The sequence below is a fragment of the Hibiscus syriacus genome, unplaced genomic scaffold (assembly GCF_006381635.1).
Source record: "Hibiscus syriacus cultivar Baekdansim isolate YM2019G1 unplaced genomic scaffold, ASM638163v2 tig00110505_pilon, whole genome shotgun sequence".
In the NCBI taxonomy this organism is placed as follows: Eukaryota; Viridiplantae; Streptophyta; class Magnoliopsida; order Malvales; family Malvaceae; genus Hibiscus; species Hibiscus syriacus.
The window spans coordinates 1620156-1643875 of record NW_024062765.1 but is presented as its reverse complement, the minus strand read 5'-3'; the positions used below and the strand labels follow the sequence as shown (position 1 = coordinate 1643875).

The following is a 23720-nucleotide window of genomic DNA, read 5'->3' as shown; positions in this document are numbered from 1 at the left end:
CTGAAAAAGAACGTGTTATTACTCTTATGATAAATATACTTAATTAAGAGAAGAAATGCCATAAATAATTAAGAACCCAAAAAAATGCATGTGGACATAATTTTTCAACTCTACTATTCATTAAAACTATAATGCTTTCTGTGATATTTTCAGAATTTATTTCCATTAATTTAGCTAGTATAATTGCTTGTGATTCTTTACAACAGGCCAAGTGAAATCAAGTATAATACTAGTTAAATCTGGATTTTTCATGTTTTGACTGAGGCAATCATCTGCCTTCTATATCTATTCGTACTTACATATATTTGACATTTTCCAAGGGAAAAGTGTGCCCCCCATTTTCAAGTACTAGGTATACATCATCTGACAGCTAGTAGATTCAGAGAACATGAATAGTTATACTTCTATATAAAAGTTGGCAATGCTTAATAGAAGAAGTGACGGTTATACATTAAAACAATTGAACCAAGAAGCATACAAGGCCATGGATTTCGAAGGACTGCCATGGACACTCCACTATGCGATGTTTATTCATAAATGAATTGTCTGTTTACAAGCCCCATGATATTAAAGCTTTAGCATTGGACCAAAATCAACACTTAAGCTTCAACCTTGGAGCATGTCCTACTGACCTAGTTCTCAGATGGGCACCATTAAGCGAACTAAAACAACTCCAGCTATTTCCAAGCAGCAGACAGAGGCATAAATTCACATTGATTAAACAAAAATGATCCAAAAATACTTTTCTTTTTAATCCTTTTGGACTTGTCCAAAATGCTAAAACAGTTAGTCTTTCTGCTACAAAAATGAACAAACATAAACCAAACCGTGGTATCACTGTAAAACTGCCATAGCACCTGAAACTGAAACAGCAGGTGCTCGTAGTAATACCTGTTGGGAGCTTCTACACTCCCAAAATTTAACATTTTTGAAGCATTGGCTGAGTCAGAATAATCCTGAAAACTAAATAAAAATACTGGTTATTGTTCATCTATAGTCCCCATTACTATCAGTTCCCTTTCAAAACCAGTGATATTACAGTCTTAAATTTATACTAATAACCGCTTATATATTCTAATCTAAACAATTTATCTATTCTAATAAGAAATTCTAATCACCCTACTAGTTTCGACTAGCCTACAAAAACTCAGTTTAATTATTCACTTACTGAAACCCCGCAACAATAAAACCATTCCCTTTCAAACAAATTAAAACAAAACATATCGAATACAAGGCATTTCACTATAGATAAAGAACAATGACACCCAAAGTACAAATTCCAAAGTGACGACAATCCTCATTTTGAATCATTTCAGTTCTTATCTAAATCCAATGAGACCCCAATTAATAAATTAACAAAATCCTTATTCCTTTCCCATACTGCCTCACCTTAAAACTTCATATGAAATTCAATAAAGATATACAAATTAAGCAATGTTAAAAGAAAACAAGAAGGGATTTCACATCTCTTCATCCTTGAAAATACCCATTCATTTACAAATTTCACAAAAGAAACCTACTGTAACTATCTGTAGTGTAAGTCCAACCTATACCAAGTAACAACAAAGCATATAAAACAGATAATTAAAGAATAAAACTGATAATTTAATCCAGAACAAAGAATAAGAAAAAGGATTAAAACAGAATAAATATTGCAAGAAAAGAAATGGGTCATTACCAACAAAGCAGGGTATGATTCAAAATCTTCCAAATTCCAAGTCTTCCCAGTCAGAGTCTCTGGCAACAACCCTCTCCAAAGGAAACAAAAATATTTGCAATAAATAAGGGTAAAGAGATAAATGTGTTTAACATTTAAAAATTTTATTTTGGTAAGGATATCGGTAATGAAGAAACCTGGAAATTAGGCGCCCTGGAACCAAGAGAAACGCCTTGAGACTCGGTTCTTGCAGCTCGGATAACCAAAAGCTTCTTTCTTGCGAGTTCATTGTTCCTTATCCGCACTGGGAAAACATCCAACTTCGAGGGCGACAACGTTGTCACGAATGGCGAAGTCCTGATAGCCGCTAACGTGCGCGGGGCTGAAAGTAAACGTTAGCTTGTTGTGGTTACTGTTACTGCTCCACCAGCAGCAGCAACCGCCATTTTCAGCTAAACCGATTAACTGCCACTGAAATAGTATGAATAAAGATAAAACTTTGCCAAAAATTTAGCTACCATTTGAATACAATAGGCTAATATTAAACCCATCAGATTTTACGATTAGCTTCTCATGAAGCCCATCAGATATGGGCTCCAAATCCAAAAGCCCTAATATATATTTTCAATCAATTATATCGTACAGTTATAATTACAAATAATACATTAAAATAATACTAAAGAAAATTTAAATAAATTTTAACAGATATAATAATACTTAAGAAATTTCATCTAAATTAGACTAATCATCCTAACACCACTACTTAACTGGTTATATACTTACAGAAGATTAATAATTATTATTATTTTACATCATCAAGTGGATTGTTTTTTAGTTGTAATTAATGCAACCACTCGTGTCTCGATGTTATCTAACCTATTAGGGCTGCTCTCAAAAGGATCTTATTACATTCACACCTCGAACTTTTGTGATGATTTATCAAGTTGGCAAATTGCAGGTGTAATTTATATCTTTATTTATCACATAATAATATTTTGTCTCTCAAATTTATGTTTTTAAAATTGTTTATATTCTCTGGTTTTAATTTTTTTTATATTTGTTAATGATTATTATTACTTGTACAATTTGGAGAATGGGAAATAAGATTGAATATATGTATGCATTGTATTTTTAAGGAGCTATGCTCAATCTACATTGGAATAAAAAAAATGCTTAAGCATCACTTCACTTGTAATGTAAAAGAAACGAAATTAGTTTTGAAAACACTACTTAGAATTGGCTCACAATAAATAACCCATTAATTGTATCAACTTAAAATAGTTTTTAACTGTGTAAATGAAAATAACTACAAGCTGAATAAAATATTATTGCAAAAGATTCCATTTCCATTAGCAGGTTTTAAAATATAAGGTTTTCAGTGTAATAACCTAGACGCTTCTATTTGCATGATGTAAGACGAAATTAAATAAAAGTTTCAAACATATCCGGTCTCTGTATTATCCCTTACCAATGTTTTTATTTTATTAATATCGAGTAAGTATAAGGCAATGTATGTTCAAAAAATATTTTTAACCATTTGACATTGAACGTTCATATCATAACATTCATGATACTCAAACTCAGAATCTCAAGAAACAACAACAATTCTTTTATTACCGAAATCGCTTGTTTCATGCTTCCAAAAATGACTTGGATTAATACTCTTCTTCTATTGTATCAATAAGATGTAAAAGAGAGTTTTTGTTTAACATAATTCCTCTATCCGAATGATCCACAAAATTAAACTCTCTTATTTATTATTTTCCTCACATTAATTAAATTAAATTAATAATAACTAAATTTTATATCATTTATTATTTAATTTAATTAATAATAATAATATCATAATTAATTTAAATTAATTAAATAAATATAACCTAGAACATTATGATATGTTCAAATAATTTCTTTTTCTACATAATCCTATTGTTCTTAGTTTTTTTAAATAATAAGCTGGTTTTCTATTTGGTATAAGGCAATGTACAATAAAGACAACTTCAACATGAAAATTCAAATGACGTAAAGAAAAATAAAAACAATATATTTTCTTGAAAACAAGCTTCATCTCTAGAAACCTAGCAACTATCAATAATCTTTTTATCTCCATTTAAAATTAAACGCAATATTGACGTAAGCATAAAGGTTGATAATCAATTTGACATATTGTTCCGTGAACGATTCTGAATGCATTGACAAAGTGCCTCAAAAGGAGATCTAATTATGAAAAACCGTCAACATTTCCTTATTAGAAAGTACGTCGTGATGAGTACAACACAAAACATCATAATGACATAGAAACTTAAAACTAATATTCTCACATCTTTCACATTGAGAAAGTTATAGAGCGACCTTTAAACAAAAATTTTATATTGAGGAGGTCTGATCATTGAAACAACTTCTATATCAAGGTCATAGTGCAATCCTGTTGAAGTGTTTTGTTCAATTTGAGAATTTGTAATCTGTTCTGTCAAGTTGATGATAAATGTTCCTTCATATCAACAAATGGTATTTATATAAAACAAGGGCCCACAACAGTTTCATGCGGTCATGGATGAGATCAAAACTCAGGCTAAGCTAACACTTTGAGATCTTAAACAGTAAGATGATAGGTCATAGATAACTTCAAGGTCAAATACAAAGTCACTTTCAATGGCTTGCACACACAACAAATATGGAATAATTAAAATATACAAAGGGGTTTCGGGTTATAGAGAAATGTTTCTCCATGTTTATTCATGCCAGCAATGTTATTTACCCAGAGAAAAAAATGATTTGTGAGCTATATAAGGTTAACTGGAATGATCCATCAACGACCAACAATATCAAGAAATGAAGAGAAAAAGGGAAATGGAAACGAAAACAGAGATAAGGTCCGCCATTGAAGAACTCTCCATGTTAACCAAAGCTCACTCTGCAGCAGTTGCAGACGTTGCTCATATATCAACCAAGCCTTTTCTTCATGTCTGCACTTTGATTCTTCAAGTTCTTGGTCAGTTTTTTTCCTTCTCTACTCTTTATCATTCTCCAAACATGTGGATTTCAATATATCGACATAAATTTCCTTTTCCTACTTTTTTTCCAGACAAGATAGGCCCGACTATGGCTGTCCTTAGACAAGACATTCATCAAAACATCCAGGTTAAAAGTAAAACTAAAAAACTGCATAGTTGAAGAAAGAACTTAATTTCTGCGTAGTTGACAAGAACACCCAATCTTCCACTTCATTTGTCTTTATTTTTGTCATTTAACCAGTTTTTACATGGGCAGTTCTGTCCATGGGAAAACTCCACTATTTATAGATTGACTGAACTGCCTCTCTTCTATTCATTTTTTAGAGATTGGAGATTCTTTTGGAATCGGATCCTACAATGTATTCGAATTTGATTGAGATGTTGAAAAAGGAAGAGAGTGAAGGGAATGCAAGAAAGGGTAGCAGTTGCAGTAAAGCCTTCCTCTGGCTTACCAGGTAAGCAGAATATAGATATATGTCCCACATGAATATTTTCGAATTTATTTCTTTATATATAGAGAGAGGGGACCATGCATCATGCCATTACCACGAATTTATCCATAGCTAGTGAAAATCTGAATAAAACTTTTCTCGAGTAATCTAACTTATTTACTGTTGATTCAGCTTTACTTTACCAAAACATGCATTGGACACGAATTCGAAACACAAGTACTTCAAGAAGAATGAAAAACCAAACCAGCCTTTTGACTTTTGGGTCTAACATAAACTCGTTTCCCTTTCAGATCCATGGATTTTATGGCAGCTTTGTTACAAAGATTGGTGAAGGAACCTGAGCAGAACATGGAACAAGCAGTTCAAGAATCCTATAATGTTACTTTGAAGCCTAGGCATGGATGGATCTCGTCGGCTGCTTTTAAGGTATTTAGGCATTCCTGCCCCAGATAACAGCAACTGACATGTTTTTTTAGGTAATGTTTGAACATTTTCTTTTAATTTAACATGAACTAACAGAATTCAAGTTCACAGGTAGCTCTAAAACTGGTGCCGGATAACAAGACATTCATTAGTCTCATCATGAAAAAAGATCAAAATTACGAAAACCTTAAAGAGGATATGCAGACATTGATCTCATTACTTGTGCCTTTACTAGAACATATCCACTCTATTCTGGTGAGGATTATCAATCGATGTTTGTAGACGCATCATCCGGCTTCTTCTTCATTGTTTTAATGCTTTATTTTCTCAATATATGCAGAGGTTTTATCGATTGGATAGGTTAAAGTCTAGCTGAGGAAAACCTTTTCCCCTTAAGAGAAAGGAAAGAACAGGCATACGAAGTTCGGTTCCTCTTTTGCTGTACATATACATCTGTAAATAGCCTGATAGCCTTGTAAATTGTACGCCAAATCTGCTTTAACATCTACTTTTGTTTTCTTACTTATCCTTGTAAAGTGATGGATTAGTAATGACAAATATAAAATAATGAAATGAAGAATCCAAAAATAAATATTACTTAGACCTCCCCCCCCCCCACACACACAAAAGAAATAAGTAAATTGCAATTTCACGAAAAATAAAAGGTTCAGATACCCAGCTGAAAAGAGCTACTAAGTTGAAGGACTAAAGGTTGGTTTATACCAAAAAAAAGCCTTAACTGTCGACAGTGATCTTGCTTGGTAACTTCTTTTACCTATAATAATTAAAAATCTTGTGTATATAAACATGACAACGAATGTAAATATTACTTGTACACTGGGGGTGTATATAGTAACATTATGATTTTCACCTGTTCATAGGTGTGTTGTCTATACATTTACCAAACCCAGCAAAATTTTGCAGTTTTAGTAGGGATCTTGCTCTATACATTCTCAAGTTAGAAATGTATGGAGATCATGTTCCCCCTCGCCCCTTCCCCCAACTTCTTTACCCTAGAAACACATCGTCATCCAAACCAAGCAGTTAAAGAGGGGCAGGTGGAAAAGGAAAATCTAAGAAGACTCGAATTTGCATGTACATGCAAAGCATCTATGGTATTGTACGGCTAAAAGCTATGTTGAAAGTACCTTTTGAAAACTCCAAACAGCTGCAGATACTATCTATCGGGAACTTATTCTGTGCGGCGTCTAAAAAACGACGTAACATGTTAAACAAGTGACCGGTTAAAATTTAGATCAGTTATGTTATATAATTTAATCGAAAATATTATCATGTACAATAATATATTAGGTAGCGCTTATATAATGTAATAGGTAGCGCTTATATTGATCTATTTTCTAACTAAACATGTATATTTAAACAGGTAACATTAAAAATTTACCTATTACATTATAATTATCGGTTTTGATGTTTTTGGGATTGATACAATTTTAAATGTATCGACACTTTATGCGTGCATCTCGTTGTGCTTTCATTTTGGGAAAAAAGTATCGACACATATTTAAAGAGTGTCGATACATAATGTAAACCTATTTGCTAATTAACCAGTATATTTTTACCGGTTACATTGTAAAGTTACTGGTTACATAATAATTATCGATTTCGATGTTTTTTGAATCAACACTTATGTGTGCACCAGTTTGAGTTCTTCAATCGACAGTTTCAATGACACAAAATCCTAACAAAAAAAATAAATAAAACTAAAATGACCTAATTTTATCCTATGGAGATAATAAGATTATATCATAAGTTTGCGTTGAGAGATGTATGTTTCTAGGTTTTTGTTCTTTGAGAAACTGATAACATGGTGGGTTTCTCAATATTATTCTTTTGTTACTGCAAAGTTTTTATTTTTTCTTACTGGGTTTTGCTTAAAATATCCAACTTTTTGTATTAAAAATAAAAATTCTGAAATAAAAATGACCACACAAGCACACTTTTTACTATCGGTTTTATCATTTCGAGACCGATTTTGTCATATTTTTACCTGTTATATTGTTATGGATCAATACATTTTTATAAAGTATCGACATTTTATTGGCGCTATAACTTCTTTTCTTTTAAATTCCAAAAGTGGCAATACTTATAATAAAATATCGACACTTTCAACATATCTAATAGCTCTTTACTGATTTTATCAGTTCGAGACCGGTTTTGTCATATTTTTACCTGTTATATTGTTATGGATCGATACATTTTTATAAAGTATCGACACTTTATTAGCGCTATAACTTATTCTCTTTTAAATTTCAAAAGTTTCGATACTTATAATAAAATATCGACACTATCAACATATCCGGTAGCTCTTTACCGGTTTTGTCATTTCGAGACCGGTTTTGTCATATTTTTACCTGTTATATTGTTATGGATCGATACATTTTTATAAAGTATCGACACTTTATTAGCGCTATAACTTCTTCTCTTTTAAATTCCAAAAGTGTCAATACTTATAATAAAGTATCAACACTATCAACATATCCGGTAGCGCTTTACCTGTTTTGTTATTTATAGATCGGTTTTATTATTTTTTTACTTGTTATATTGTTATGGATCGATACATTTTTATAAAGTATTGACATTTTCAATATATCCGGTAGCGCTTTACCCGTTTTGTCATTTATAGACCGGTTTTGTCATATTTTTACCTGTTATATTGTTATGGATCGATACATTTTTATAAAGTATCGATACTTTATTGGCGCTATAACTTCTTTTCTTTTAAATTCCAAAAGTGCCGATACTTATAATAAAATATCGACACTTTCAACATATTCGGTAGCTCTTTACCGGTTTTATCATTTCGAGACGGATTTTGTCATATTTTTACATGTTATATTGTTATGGATCGATATATTTTTATAAAGTATCGACACTATCAACATATCCGGTAGCGCTTTACCTGTTTTGTCATTTATAGACCGGTTTTGTTATCTTTTTACTTTTTATATTGTTATGGATCGATACATTTTTATAAAGTATCGACACTTTTAATATATCTGGTAGCGCTTTACCTGTTTTGTCATTTATAGACCGTTTTTGTCATTTTTTACCTGTTATATTGTTGTGGATCGATACATTTTTATAAAGTATCGACACTTTCAATATATCCGGTAGCGCTTTACCTGTTTTGTCATTTATAGACCGATTTTGTCATTTTTTAATCTGTTATATTGTTATGGATTGATACATTTTTATAAAGTATCGACACTTTCAATATATCCGATAGCGCTTGACCTGTTTTGTCATTTATAGATCGGTTTTATCATTTGTTTTACTTGTTATGTTGTTATGGATCAATATATTTTTATAAAGTATCGACACTTTCAATATATCAGGTAGCGCTTTACCTGTTTTGTCATTTATAGACAGGTTTTGTCATTTTTTTACATGTTATATTGTTATGGATCAATATATTTTTATAAAGTATCGACACAAACCGACAAGCTAAGTTTGCCGGTTGACAAATTTTTTTAATATTTCTTCATGATTTCCACCTATTACATTATTATTACTCGATATTTTCGATAACGCTAAACCAAATTTATCAAATATCTTTTAATATATCTGATAAAACCGTATATTAATTGTATATAAGTATACCTTTTCTGAGACAATCTAGCAGTTTTATTCCGGGCTTGGATATGGTCACGTCTCTTGCTGGGGCCCACCAAACCACTGTCGCTAATGCTGCCCTCCACAACATTATAGTGAGCTTCAGAAAATTACCTATTCCATGAATTCAAGGGGACAAGATAACTGTCATCCTTGGGTTTCCTCCGCCGCTCCACTTCGTGGCATCTCACATTTTCCGATATCTGATGGAAGGTCTTATTTATTTTAGCAATTCCCCTTTCGACTGGTTCAATAACCTATGACACTGTATACTTCATGTTATTAACAATATGATACGTTCAGTGACACTATCCAATAAGAAGTCGTGATTGCACATAAATTATGTGGTTCAGTTAAATTGTACCGCTGATAGACAAATTTCAAAATATTTTTTTCTTTTTTGGGTAATGATCAAAGATAAGCTAAACAAGATGCATCGGATAATTCATTAGATACTTTTAATGATAGAAAAATAATAGTTAATATAGTCATAACGATTCTCATGTAATCCAAAGGTTATTATATTATCAACTATAACATGAAAGAACAATCTAATTGGTAGTGAAAAATATAGGATAGCTGATCTGACGGACCAAATAACGATTATCTTCAAGTTCCTGTTCACTTTACCAAATCCATTTTCGCACTAGGCCTCATCCCAAGAATTCTGGATTATCCAGTAATTCTTATTGAAAATTTCATCAGTGTCATATCTGACGATCATCACAGCTTGTCTTCTGCTATTATCTGAACGTAGTGTACGACCTTTATAAATCTCCTGAAAAATTATTTTTATTATTTTAAATCAAATTTTTTTAATATTTTAACATGATTGGATTGGTGGAAATAATATTCAATTAAAATATTAAAATTATTTTAAAAAAAGTCATCCAATCATGTTGCAACATGTGTCATGAAACATGTCACCTTTGACACGTGTCGTCATATGATTGAATGATTAAATATATTAAATTAATTTAAAATTATGACCAATTTAGTAAAATATGTAAGTAATAAGGACTAGATATATAATTAGACTAATTTTATTAACTGTCACGTCAACACTTCCGTTAATTGTTAACGAAAAGTGGCTTGATTGAACTCATTTAAATAGTTGGGTGTTCTGATTGACAAAAAATCAAAAATGGTGCTCATAGTGAAAAGGGGGCTATAGTTGGGTGGTCACAGGTGCAGTTTACCCTTTTTAAAATTATTGTATTTTAATTAAATTACACTTTAACTTTTAACTAAATTATAATTACACTTTAAGTACTTTATGATTTAACGATTTTTTTAATTTAGTTTTACGATGTTCATCGTTTACCGTGCTCGTCAATTATCGTCGAGCGCTATAGAATTTTTCCTCACAATAACCCATTAATTGTATAACATAAAATAGTTTTTAACTGTGTAAATAAAGGAAAATTCTACAGTGCATGTTGCATATCGCAACGTGCCACAAAAGTGACGTGCCGAAATATAACACAAGTATATTTTTCCTTGTTATGTAAATATTAAAAAATATAAGAATTTATTTAAAATTAATCATTTATTAAAATTAATTATAATTTTAACTTATATAACTTAAAAATCCTAATTCTAAACAAATTAAATTACTTAAATTAATTATTATTTTTAATTTAATTATAATTCTATTAAAATTATAATTAAATTTTAATAAATAATTAATTTTAAATAAATTCTTATAATTATAATTCTATTAAAATTATAATTATAATATTTACATTTATTTAGAATTATGATTTTTAAGTTAGAAATAGGATTTATTTACATAATAAGTAATTTAAGTTGCTTAGAATTAGGATTTTTTTACATAATAAGTAATTTAATTTGTTTAGAATTAGGATTTTTAATTTATATAAGTTAGAATTGGCTATCAGAATCAATCATCGTCGGCAATCACCTTAACTCGTCGAAAAACCAACTGCTACAACATCCCTGACCGTTTGCGTCATTCAATTATTTTTCCTTTTTTTTACGCACAGTGACCTTAGAATAATCATCCCTTATCATCGCCCATCCCAGCCAGACCAACCACGACTGTCGGTTCTTGATCGTCCAAAACTGTCGTCGCGTGTAAGTCCATCGCGCTCAACTCTCTCGTCGGGGATGATTCTTTTAATGTCACTGTACGTAAAAAAAGAAAAACAAATAGAAGGCGGCTGACGCAAAAGGCAGAGCTTCTCCTTCAAAACGATCGACTGTTGGGCAACGACAAACTGGACGACAAGTTAAGGTGGTCGCCGACGATGATTGATTCTGACAGCCAGTTCTAACTTATATAACTTAAAATTTTTAATTCTAAACAAATTAAATTACTTGTTATGTAAAAAAAAATCCTAATTCTAAACAACTTAAATTACTTATTATGTAAATAAATCCTAATTATAACTTAAAAATCCTAATTCTAAATAAATATAAATATTAAAATTATAATTTTAATAGAATTATAATTATAAAGATTTATTTAAAATTAATCAATTTATTAAAATTTAATTATAATTTTAATAGAATTATAATTGAATTATAATTTTTATTAAAAATAATAATTAGTTTAAGTAATTTAATTTATTTAGAATTAGGATTTTTAAGTTATATAAGTTAAAATTATAATTAATTTTAATAAATGATTAATTTTAAATAAATCTTTATACTTTTTAATATTTACAGAACAATGACAAATTTGCTTGTGGTACATTTCGATACGTCGCTTTAGTTATATGTTACGGTATACGACATGCGTTGTATACTTATCCTGTAAATGAAAATAACTATAAGCTGAATAAAATATTATTGCAAAAGATTCCATTTCCATTAGCAGGTTTTAAAATAAAAGGTTTTCAGTGTAATAACCTAGAAGCTTCTATTTGCATGATGTAAGACGAAATTAAATAAAGGGTAAATTACTTCAAATACCACTCACCATTAGGTTTGGGCTCATTTATGTCACAAACGTTTCAATTTTGCAATTTTAACACTAACGTTTAAGTTTAACTGTAATTATGTCACTCCGTCGTTAATGGATTAACGACACGATGACATGACATCTTCGTGCCGTGACGTTGCTGACGTGGCTCCCTTACCAAAACTATGTAATTTTGGCATGACTGTGTTTAGTGCTAAAAAAACCCAAAACGACGTAGTTTTGTTTGAAAAATTTTAGTAAAACTATACTTTTGAGGGGATTTAAACTTAAGACCTTTTGAATCAAAGAACAAGGCTTAACCACTACACCAACTTAAAGTTTTAATTTAATTTTACAAGCATAATATACATAACATGAGTAAAGATTCCAAAAGTTTGTAACACCCATAACCCGTATTCGACCCGAATACGAGTCCGAGATGTCACATCTACCATTCAAATCATTTACTTATATAAATGTTGAGTAAAATTCAGATTTAATTTAAACACAATAATTAAACTTACATATATCAATTCAAAAAGTTTGCAAAGACTGTTAAGAGCTTATACAATTTCATTGTTTAAGTACATGCCAACGTTATATAAATATAATACAACAAAAGACATACTGATAGATTTCTTCTGATATGATCTTCGTCGATGTTATATTGTCTCCGCCACCTATCTTGTCTTTGATACTTCTCGGATCCTACGTGTGAAACACTCATACGCTAAGTCATAGACTTAGTGAGACATGAAACAAATAATCGAAACTATAACTACTTAATAAATGCATGGACATTTCATACACCACAAGACTTATATGTACACATATCATTATTATCATTATTAACATTCTTATCATAATTCATATAATCATATACTCTTAAAACTAACAATGCATACAACATCACATAACTCTAGTAATACTTTTTAAATTACAAAGCAAATATCTCATACACAATGCACTTGTTTTTATCTTTCTTTATTAGCCCATGTATACTTCAGAGAACTAAAGATATTTGAGTACATAGAGGTTGTGCACATATGTTGTCACCACAGCTCGTATAAATTTCCACTTAGTGGCATATGATATTTATCCCGAAAGACCTCATGTATGTCTCGAATGACCTATGTATATGAACCCTTGACTCTTGGCATGCTAATTATACCCCTAGCTCTCATATCACATAACATGGGCATTATCATTTGTACTTGTCATATAACTTGTATCACATGTTCATATAACCATGTATATCACTTTCGCATAGCTTATATCAACTTTTCATGTCATTTCACATATTCATGTAAACACATAGTCACATAGCTCATCACATATACTTATCTTATATCATATTTTCATATATCTTGTCACATGACTTATATCTTATGGTCATATAACCATATAACTTATTATCACACATAACTCATGGTCACATGATTTAATACATATACATGTATTCACATGGATCACATATAGGGATACACTTAACATCTAAACATATGCATGTACTCATGTACATCTAAACATCATATCACTGTATGTTTATATTCAGGTACTCATATAACCTAATATCGGAATTAGACTCATCACAAGTCTTAATTCCCTAACATAACTTAAATTTAATATCATTTACTCACATTGGTTTCACTTGAAAATACCAATCTCTTGTTTCTCTCTCGAATCTTACTCTGACGACCTATCCAAACTTTGCTTTCGATCGATATCTACATAAATATACAATCCAATGAATATTGAGATTCGAATTGCTTCACAAGATTCAAATAAATGCAAACTAAATAAAACACCAATTTTAACTTTCTAACTTAAATAGTATCGATACTACAAGCACATTACCGATACTTTTATTCTATTGTACCGATACCCCCTCCGGTATCGATACCAATATTAGATTCGATGTTGCCTGGTATCGATACCCTTAACATGGTATTGATACTACTATACTATGGTACCGATACCTCCCCATTGATATCGATACCCCTGGTATCGATACTATCACTTCAATACCGATACCTCATGAAGATCTATCATTCTTCTTCCTTATGGTATCGACATTGTTCATGCAGTATTAATACCCTACGCATAATTATCCCAAACTTTGCCTTGTAGTATCGGTACTCACTCAACCAGTACCGATACTACTAACACATAATCTATTTTATAAATCCGAAAATTCCAACACTTTACCCCAAACTCTACTTATTTGACTTTCTTCATGCCTTTAAACTCAACCATACATACTTAAACCATCTTTAAGAACTACAACACTTCATTATCTTCACTATCTCACTATAACTCTTGAATTAAAGAATTTCACTAAACTTTCAATGTGTTTTAAACTCATTTATAATTCTTTAAACTTTTGAATCCTTATTATAATAAGTCAAATTTATCAATAGAACTTCAAAAACCTCTTCATACAAACAATTCATTTCTACATCCTTATTATAATTTCCTTTCTAATTCTCTCTTTTTAATGTTTTAAGCTTATATAAACTTTCCTTTAGCTTATATAACACCCAAAGAATCAAAACCAACATAGAAATTCAAGAAATCAACAGTTGTAATTCAACTCACCTTTTAAATGAAACTAACGGGAATAATAAGAAGGAGAGGACAAGAAAAACAATCTTCCAGATAACTCTCTCTCACCCCACATGTTTATCTCTTAATAAAGAGATAAATATCCTTTAAATGAAAAGACCACATTATCATTCATTCTTTCATTCATTGTTATTTAATTCAATACCAGAATATTTCACTTTAAATCCATAAACTTTTTAATTTTTCCTAAATTGATAACCAAATTTCAAAAACTTCCATTTAAGTCACTAGCTCTGTTTTTGGGATGTTACAAAACTCTCCCCTTTTAAGAAAATTCGTCCTCGAAATTTCACTTCACAACAAGATGGAACAATCCTCTATATAATACTCAACTAATCTTAGGTTACTCTTACTACTAACCTTTTATTCATAATTACTATTACTTGTACAAAATATGGTTTAACACTTCTACTTATTCACAACCATCTAGACTCCTTATATTTTAGAATAATTTCTATTACCATATCCAATTTCAAGACAACTTATTTACTTGAAAACCATACCCTACTAATTAATCTCTAACAGTTCATTACATATCGTTTCAAATCAAATCTTTCAATTCTCCTTCTAATTACTACTAGCATATAACTATGTTGATCCTCATACTATTAAAACAAAACTAATTCACTACATTATTGGAAATTTACCTGCAATAATTTCTGAATCCTCGAAATCTTCATCAGTCCCTAAATTATAAACCCAGCAACTGGATGCATATCATATTGAGTGGATGACTTTGACTGATTTCTTCCACGACCTCTACTTCTACTTCTCTGAGATATTGTAACAGATTGCTCTCTCTGTACAATTTCATAAGTTAAGAATGGTTAATCTCGAATAAAATATCCCATATCCCCACATTTAAAACAAGCTCTTAAAACCACTCGTCATACTCCTGTATGATTCTTTCTACAATATGAACATTGTTTGGATTAACTTAGATTTGATCTTTTATCAGAATATGCAGCTGATTCAAATGTATCCTGAGTTTGAGAATCCCAATCTCTACTTTTCTTTGATGGCGATGAACTCGACAAAGTACCAATTCTCTTAAACTTCTGAACTTTCTGCTCTTTAAATATCTCATTCTGAGCTCTCTCTAGAGCTTTATCTCAATTAACTACCTCTTGAAATGATGACAAATTTAATGCTAGCAACAACTCTTTTAGCCTAGGGCGCAAGCCCTCCACAAACCAATCACAAACTGTAACATCCTCCATACTGGCTTAGTGATTAAATTGTAAAGTTTCAGAATTTGGTGATTAAAGTATAATGATGGAAATGTTCAATGACTTATTTGAGTTATTTTGTGTAGGATTAAATTATAAAGAATGAGGATTAGAAGGATAAAATGGTCTTTTTATAGTAAGATAATTATTTAGGGTTAGTATTATATTAACCACGTGGAAGTATAGGAAATCAAAACAAGCTTCCAGAGTCCTATTCTTCTTTCTTCTTCTTCATACGTGAGACCCAAGCTTAAGGTAAGATCTCTTGTTAGTGAATTTCTTGATGAATTTATGGTTGATTTATGACCATTAGACAATAGTTAAGCTTAAAGGAAGCTTAATTTGTTTTAAAACCTCAATATGAGAAGTATATGAAGAATTAAAGAAATGAAGTAGAAAAGTGAAATCTTAGATTAGAGTTCATAATAAGAATTGGAAGTGAGATTTGACTTGTCATCAAGTTAATTAAGGGATAGGAAGTGTTAGAATAGGAATTTGAACATGTTGCAAAATTAGTATAATTTTTCCAATTACATAGGAATGACTATATTTGGAGTTTAAAGAAGTGATTATGGAGTAGAAATGAGTTTAAGTATGTGTATTAAAGTTAGGAATATTAAAGGGAGTAAAATATGAAGGTTTGAGCTGAAATAAGGTGATTTTCGAGCTCAAAATGGGATTTCTAGGCTAGGGGAATCGGTACCCATTCAAGGGGAATTGATTCGCCCTCAAACGAATATGAATTTCCAGAATGATAGAGGGGAATCGATACCCCCACAGGGGGGAACCGATTCCCCCATAAAAAAACTATCAATTCCTTAAATTGTTTAGGCTATTAGAGCATAATTTCAAGACTTAGTCATCTGATAATCATCTTGAAAATTATGCTTATGTAGATATTAAGCCTAATCGAGTTCTGGAACAATCGACAAGTAGGATCGATCGGGGGAAAGACAAAGAAATCTAGGTGAGTGCATATGCATAGCATGAATATAGTATTATAATCAGTTCTAGACTTATGATAAGTCTAGATTCAATATTTTGATACATGATTACATTCCATATTATGAAACATGATATGAGTTTATACCATATGCATTATGTGACATGAATATACAGGAAATGATATGTCTATGTGATAAATGTATAAAAATACTATGTCTACGTGATACAAATTATGTGAATTGTGAAAGCCCATGTTATGTAGATGAGAACTATAGGTATAGTTGGCATGCCAAGGGTAGAGGGTCTACGTGGTCCTTCGGTATATATATATATTCTTTGGAACATGTGTGAAGTCTTGTGTGACACATACTTGATCCCTAGTATATGTATATGATTATTAAGGAATGATATGTGGTCCTTATGGACATTATTATATGGCACTACGGTGCAATTCTACGCTGCACTCTGGTGTAATTCTACGTGGCACTTCGGTACAATTATACGAGCTGTGGTAACAGCATAGTGCACAACCTCACAATACTCACATACCTTAGGTTCTCAGTATGGTATCATGGGATAATGAACTTAATAATGTGAACTTATGAATGTGAAATTGGATAAGTCTATATGTAAGAATATGGTTATGGTTATTGCATTGATTACATTCATATTATCATTGCAACTCATCTCATTTTGGCAATTTCTTTATATTTTATGGTTATTATTTTATTGCCTCACTAAGTCGATGACTTAGCGTGTGAGTGTTGCACACGTAGGATTTGATAAAGTAGACGATCGAGGTTAAGCAGCTGGATAACACTACTCCTGCAACTATCAGATCAGAATCAACTTAATAATATGTCATTTTGTTATGTAAATCAATGTTGGCATGTAATAGAAGGTTAAGTTGTGTATGCTCTGAATATTTTGTGAACCTTGTATAAACCTATATATATATGCAGATTATTGTATTTTCTTAATATAATTCAAATGTTTTATTATTTTGTTAAGAATAATGCTTTAAAAAGGTAATGTGACATCTCAGACTCGTATCCGGGTCGGGTACAGATTGGGGGTGTTACATTTAATGGTATCAGAACTATGGTCTAGTCGATTCTAGGCATAAACCAAAGTCTATAGAGTCTTTAAATAGAATACATGTCAACATATAATGAGAACTTCTGATCTGGTATAGTATGAATATGTTGTTTTGCTAATAGAACGATGTGTTTATTCTTATTAGATGTCCGGACATAATAGCTCCCAAAGTGAAGCGGGATAAGATAGGCTCGCTGAAAGCAGTAATTCACCTGCCCTGGCCAGGCAAGGTGAAGAACAGGCATCTCAAGGAGTGCCTGTGCAAGATCAAGATACGTTCTTCAGAACGTTAGACGCTATTCTGACGCGTCTTCAACCTTCTACTCCACCAACTAAAAGAATGAATGTAGCAAAAGAGTTGAGAGGTTTAGGATCTCCTGAATTTAAGGGAGAAGCCGAGGAAGGTCCGGTTGCGGCGGATCTTTGGCTAAATTATTTGAAAATCATGTTGGATGGTCTCCACTGTTCTGAAGTGGAGAAGTTAGATGGAGCTGTCTCGTTGCTGAGGTGTCAGGCGAGGATATGGTGGACGAACATCACCATGAGGATGTCCAATGACCAGTTGACTTGGTCTTTTTTCTTAGATGAAAAACAAGTACATTGGAGATCAGTTCATTCGGCAGATGAAGCAGAAGTTTTTGAATTTGAAACAGATGAATCGCTCTGTATATGAGTATGAGTGCGAGTTCAACAAGCTGAGTAGGTTCGCAGCCGAGCTTGTGTCTACTGAAAAAGATGCTTGTGAATGGTTTGTGAAGGGCTTACGCCCTAGATTGAAAGAGATACTGATAGTATTGAATTTGTCCTCGTTCCAGGAGGTGATCAATCGTGCAAAAGCTCTAGAGAGAGCTTAAAATGAAAGATTCAGGGATTTAAGAGTTCAAACATCAAAGAGGAAAAGTGTTTCTTCCAGCTCAGCATCATCAAAAAGAGGAAGAGATTCGGGATTTCGAACACAAGCTAGATCAGAATCAGTTGCATCCTCTGCTAGAGGAGCAAGTCAGGTAAAACCTAGACAGACATAATCAGTGGGATCTTATGCTGGGAGATCCACTCAGAGTCAAGTGAGACAGTGTCAGCATTGTGGGAAGAATCATTCTGGGTTATGTCGGATGGCTTCTGGAACTGTTTTTGATGCGAAGATGCTGGACATTTTATCCGGGATTGTCCATTAATGGTTGGTGAGCCTGCAACATCTGAGAGAGTTGACTCTGCCTCGCAGAGAGGACGAGGAAGAGGCAGAGGAAGGAACCAGTCTGAATCCTCTGCGCAACATGAAATTCGCTCAACTGCTCGGGTATACAGTTTGAAGACAAGTGAAGATCGGGATGATCCTGATATTATAGTAGGTACTTTTCATCTGTATGATAAATTAGTATTGGTACTGATTGATCCAGGTTCTAATTATTCTTACATTACAAGTAAGTTAGTAAAAGAATTGAGGATCCCCTTAGATGCTACAAGTAATGAGATTATAGTAACTAATCCTTTAGGCCATAGTGCTTGGGTGAACAAAGTCTGTAAGGGGTGTTCCATAAAGATTCAGGGAATTGAATTCCCTGCTAATCTGATGGAATTACCCTTTGACGAGTTTGAAGTAATTTTGGGAATGGATTGGTTATTCCGTTACTATGGAGATGTTAATTGTAGATTGAAAAAGGTAACCCTGAAGAGTCCAAGAGGAACAAAAATAAGTGTGATCAGTGAAAGGCTTAATCCTTTTGCAAATGTAATATCAGTGATGTCTGCCAAGAAGCTATTGTTGCAAGGATGTCAAGGTTTTCTTGCTAATGTGATAGATGCCAGAACTAAAGAGAAAGGATTAAATGAGATTCCAATAGTTCGGGAATTCTCTGATGTTTTCCCTGCTGAGTTGCCAGGATTACCTCCAGATAGAGATGTAGAATTTCAAATTGATGTAATGCCGGGAACCGCTCCAATTGTAATGACACCTTATCGGATGGCTCCGAAAGAATTGCAAGAGTTATAGAATCAATTGCAAGAGCTGTTAGAGAAGGAATTTATTCGACCAAGTGTGTCGCCTTGGGGAGCTCTGGTGTTATTTGTTAAGAAGAAAGATGGGTCAATGCGTCTCTGCATTGATTATTGACAGCTTAATAAGGTGACAATAAAAAATAAGTATCCCCTCCCGCGCATTGATGATTTGTTTGATCAGTTAAAAGGAGCTTCAGTATTTTCGAAGATTGATCTACGTTCGGGTTATCACCAAGTAAAGATTCAAGAGAAGGACATTCCAAAGACGGCTTTCAGAACGAGATATGGTCATTATGAATTCATCGTAATGTCATTCGGAGTAACGAATGCACCTGCTGCTTTCATGGATCTCATGAACATGATTTTTCAGCCCTATTTGGACCAGTTTGTTGTTGTCTTTATTGATGACATACTGGTTTACTCGAAGTCCATGGAAGAGCATAGCACATATTTACAAACAATTTTGCAAATTCTTAGAGATAAGAAGCTTTATGCCAAACTGTCCAAATGTGAATTCTGGCTAAGGGAAGTAATTTTCTTAGGGCATGTGATCTCTATTAATGGGATTCGGGTGGACCCTCAAAAGATAAAAGCTATAATGGAATGGGAAGTTCCAAAGAATGTATCTGAAGTTCAGAGTTTCCTTGGACTTGCCGGTTATTATCGAAGATTCGTTAAGAATTTTTCGATGATAGTGCTACCCTTAATGAAGTTGATGAGAAAGAACGTACCATTTGTTTGGACTCCTGAATGTCAAGATAGTTTTGAAGCTTTACAGAAAATTTTGACAGAAGCTCCTATTTTGGTTCAACCGGAATCTGGCAAGAATTTTGTAGTATTCAGTGACGCATCTCATAATGGTTTGGGTTGTGTATTAATGCAAGAAGGGAAGGTGGTAGCGTATGCATCGAGACAGTTGAAACCACATGAAAAGAATTACCCCACTCATGATTTAGAAATGGCTGTTGTAGTATTCACTCTCAAGATTTGGCGTCATTATCTTTATGGGGAGCGTTGTTACTTATATACGGATCATAAGAGCCTGAAGTATCTTATGACTCAAAAAGAGTTGAATTTGAGGCAACGTAGATGGGTAGAGTTCTTAAAAGATTATGATGTGATAATTGACTATCATCCCGGAAAGGCTAACGTGGTAGCAGATGCCTTGAGGAGGAAAACGTTTGTAGCCTTACGAGCTATGGATGCAAGATTATCTTTAACTGGAGACGGTGGTCTATGTGCAGAGTTAAAACTTAAACCAGTATGGTTGGATCGAATAGGAGAATTACAAAGCCAAGATGAAATATGTTTGAAAAGAATAGAGCAAGTAAAGAATAAAGAGATTAAGGATTTTGAGATGAAGTTTGATGGGAAATTGTATTATAAAGAAAGAATTGTGATACCAGACGATGAAGAGTTGAAGAAATATAAAGAAAGAATTGTGATACCAGACGATGAAGAGTTGAAGAAAGATTTATTGGCAGAGGCTCATTACAGTCCATTGACGATGCACCCGGGTGGAACCAAGATGTATATGGATTTAAAAGATCGGTATTGGTGGCCAGGGATGAAGCGAAGCATTACTGAATTTGTGTCCAAGTGCTTAACATGTCAGCAAGTCAAAGCCGAACATCAAGTTCCGTCTGGATTATTACAACCACTTTCCATTCCACAATGGAAGTGGGAAATTGTAATGATGGATTTTGTTTCGGAGTTACCCTGACTCCAAACAAAAGAGACTCAATTTGGGTAATTATTGATCGATTGACCAAGTCAGCATATTTCCTTCCCGTCAGAATAGATTTCTCTATGGAAAAATGTGGAACTGTATATTAGAGAAATTATTAGACTACATGGGGTGCCTGTTTCTATAGTTTCTGATCGAGACCCTCGATTCACTTCAAGATTCTGGAAATCCTTGCATGGAGCGTTGGGGACTCGCTTAAACTTTAGTACTGCCTTTCATCCCCAAACAGACGGACAATCAGAAAGAACTATTCAAATATTGGAAGATATGTTGCGAGCATGTGTCATTGAGTTTAAGGGATCGTGGGAGAAATATTTATCACTGGCAGAGTTCGCTTATAACAATAGTTACCAGTCTAGTATCAAGATGGCACCTTATGAGGCGTCCTTAGACAAGATGGCACCTACATTTTTCCAGACAAGATAGGCCCGACTATGGCTGTCCTTAGACAAGACATTCATCAAAACATCCAGGTTAAAAGTAAAACTAAAACACTGCATAGTTGAAGAAAGAACTTAATTTCTTCGTAGTTGACAAGAACACCCAATCTTCCACTTCATTTGTCTTTATTTTTGTCATTTAACCAGTTTTTACATGGGCAGTTTTGTCCATGGGAAAACTCCACTATTTATGGATTGACTGAACTGCCTCTCTTCTATTCATTTTTTAGAGATTGGAGATTCTTTTGGAATCGGATCCTACAAAGTATTCGAATTTGATTGAGATGTTGAAAAAGGAAGAGAGTGAAGGGAAAGCAAGAAAGGGTAGCAGTTGCAGTAAAGCCTTCCTCTGGCTTACCAGGTAAGCAGAATATAGATATATGTCCCACATGAATATTTTCGAATTTATTTCTTTATATGTAGAGAGAGGGGACCATGCATCATACCATTACCACGAATTTATCCATAGCTAGTGAAAATCTGAATAAAACTTTTCTCGAGTAATCTAACTTCTTTACAGTTGATTCAGCTTTACTTTACCAAAACATGCATTGGACACGAATTCGAAACACAAGTTACTTCAAGAAAAATGAAAAACCAAACCAGCCTTGTCTTTTGGGTCTAACATAAACTCGTTTCCCTTTCAGATCCATGGATTTTATGGTAGCTTTATTACAAAGATTGGTGAAGGAACCTGAGCAGAACATGGAACAAGTAGTTCAAGAATCCTATAATGTTACTTTGAAGCCTAGGCATGGATGGATCTCGTCGGCTGCTTTTATGGTATTTAGGCATTCCTGCTCCAGTTAACAGCAACTGACATGTTTTTTTAGGTAATGTTGAACATTTTCTTTTAATTTAACATAACTAACAGAATTCAAGTTCACATGTAGCTCTAAAACTGGTGCCGTATAACAAGACATTCACTAGTCTCCTCTTGAAAAAAGATCAAAATTACGACAACCTTAAAGAGGATATGCAGACATTGATCTCATTACTCGTGCCTTTACTAGAACATATCCACTCTATTCTGGTGAGGATTATCAATCGATGTTTGTAGACGCATCATCCGGCTTCTTCTTCATCGTTTTAATGCTTTATTTTCTCAATATATGCAGAGGTTTTATCGATTGGATAGGTTAAAGTCTAGGTGAGGAAAACCTTTTCCCCTTAAGAGAGGCAAGAACAGGCATACGAAGTTCGGTTCCTCTTTTGCTGGACATATACATCAGTACATAGCCTGATAGCCTTGTAAATTGTACGCCAAATCTGCTTTAAAAGCTACTTTTTTTTTCTAACGTATCCTTGTAAATTGACGGAATAGTAATGACAAATATAAAATAATGAAATAAAGAATCCAAAAATAAATATTACTTAGAACCCCCCCAAAAAAAACAGGGAAATAAGTAAATTGCAATTTCATGAAAAATAAAAGGTTCAGGTACCAAGCTGAAAAGAGCTACTAAATTGAAGGACTAAATGTTGGTTTATACCAAAACAAAAGCCGTAACTATCGGCAGTGATCTTGCTTGGTAACTT

General features: G+C 32.7%; 2 protein-coding genes across 2 annotated transcripts; both read left to right on the top strand.

The window, feature by feature from the left end:
• Positions 1 to 4370: 4370 nt before the first annotated feature.
• LOC120129879 (glycolipid transfer protein 3-like) lies at positions 4371 to 6046 on the top strand. Its single transcript, XM_039147278.1, has 6 exons — positions 4371 to 4646; positions 4740 to 4795; positions 4993 to 5123; positions 5411 to 5546; positions 5655 to 5798; positions 5884 to 6046. The coding sequence occupies exons 1-6, from the start codon at positions 4487 to 4489 to the stop codon at positions 5917 to 5919; spliced, it is 663 nt and encodes a 220-aa protein (XP_039003209.1). The 5' UTR covers positions 4371 to 4486; the 3' UTR covers positions 5920 to 6046.
• Positions 6047 to 21847: 15801 nt separating this feature from the next.
• On the top strand, positions 21848 to 23456 carry LOC120129984 (glycolipid transfer protein 3-like). The gene is made up of 6 exons (XM_039147353.1): positions 21848 to 21852; positions 22133 to 22214; positions 22412 to 22542; positions 22829 to 22964; positions 23056 to 23214; positions 23300 to 23456. Exons 1-6 carry the CDS (start codon positions 21848 to 21850, stop codon positions 23333 to 23335), a joined length of 549 nt encoding a protein of 182 aa, XP_039003284.1. The 3' UTR covers positions 23336 to 23456.
• Positions 23457 to 23720: the final 264 nt, after the last annotated feature.

Coding starts and splice junctions, on each gene's coding strand:
- LOC120129984 (XM_039147353.1), top strand. Junction 22,543..22,828: donor GCCTTCCTCTGGCTTACCAG/GTAAGCAGAATA, acceptor TTTCCCTTTCAG/ATCCATGGATTTTATGGTAG. Junction 23,215..23,299: donor AACATATCCACTCTATTCTG/GTGAGGATTATC, acceptor CAATATATGCAG/AGGTTTTATCGATTGGATAG.
- LOC120129879 (XM_039147278.1), top strand. CDS start 4,487: ATGAAGAGAAAAAGGGAAATGGAAACGAAAACAGAGATAAGGTCCGCC. Junction 5,124..5,410: donor GCCTTCCTCTGGCTTACCAG/GTAAGCAGAATA, acceptor TTTCCCTTTCAG/ATCCATGGATTTTATGGCAG. Junction 5,547..5,654: donor TCTCGTCGGCTGCTTTTAAG/GTATTTAGGCAT, acceptor TCAAGTTCACAG/GTAGCTCTAAAACTGGTGCC.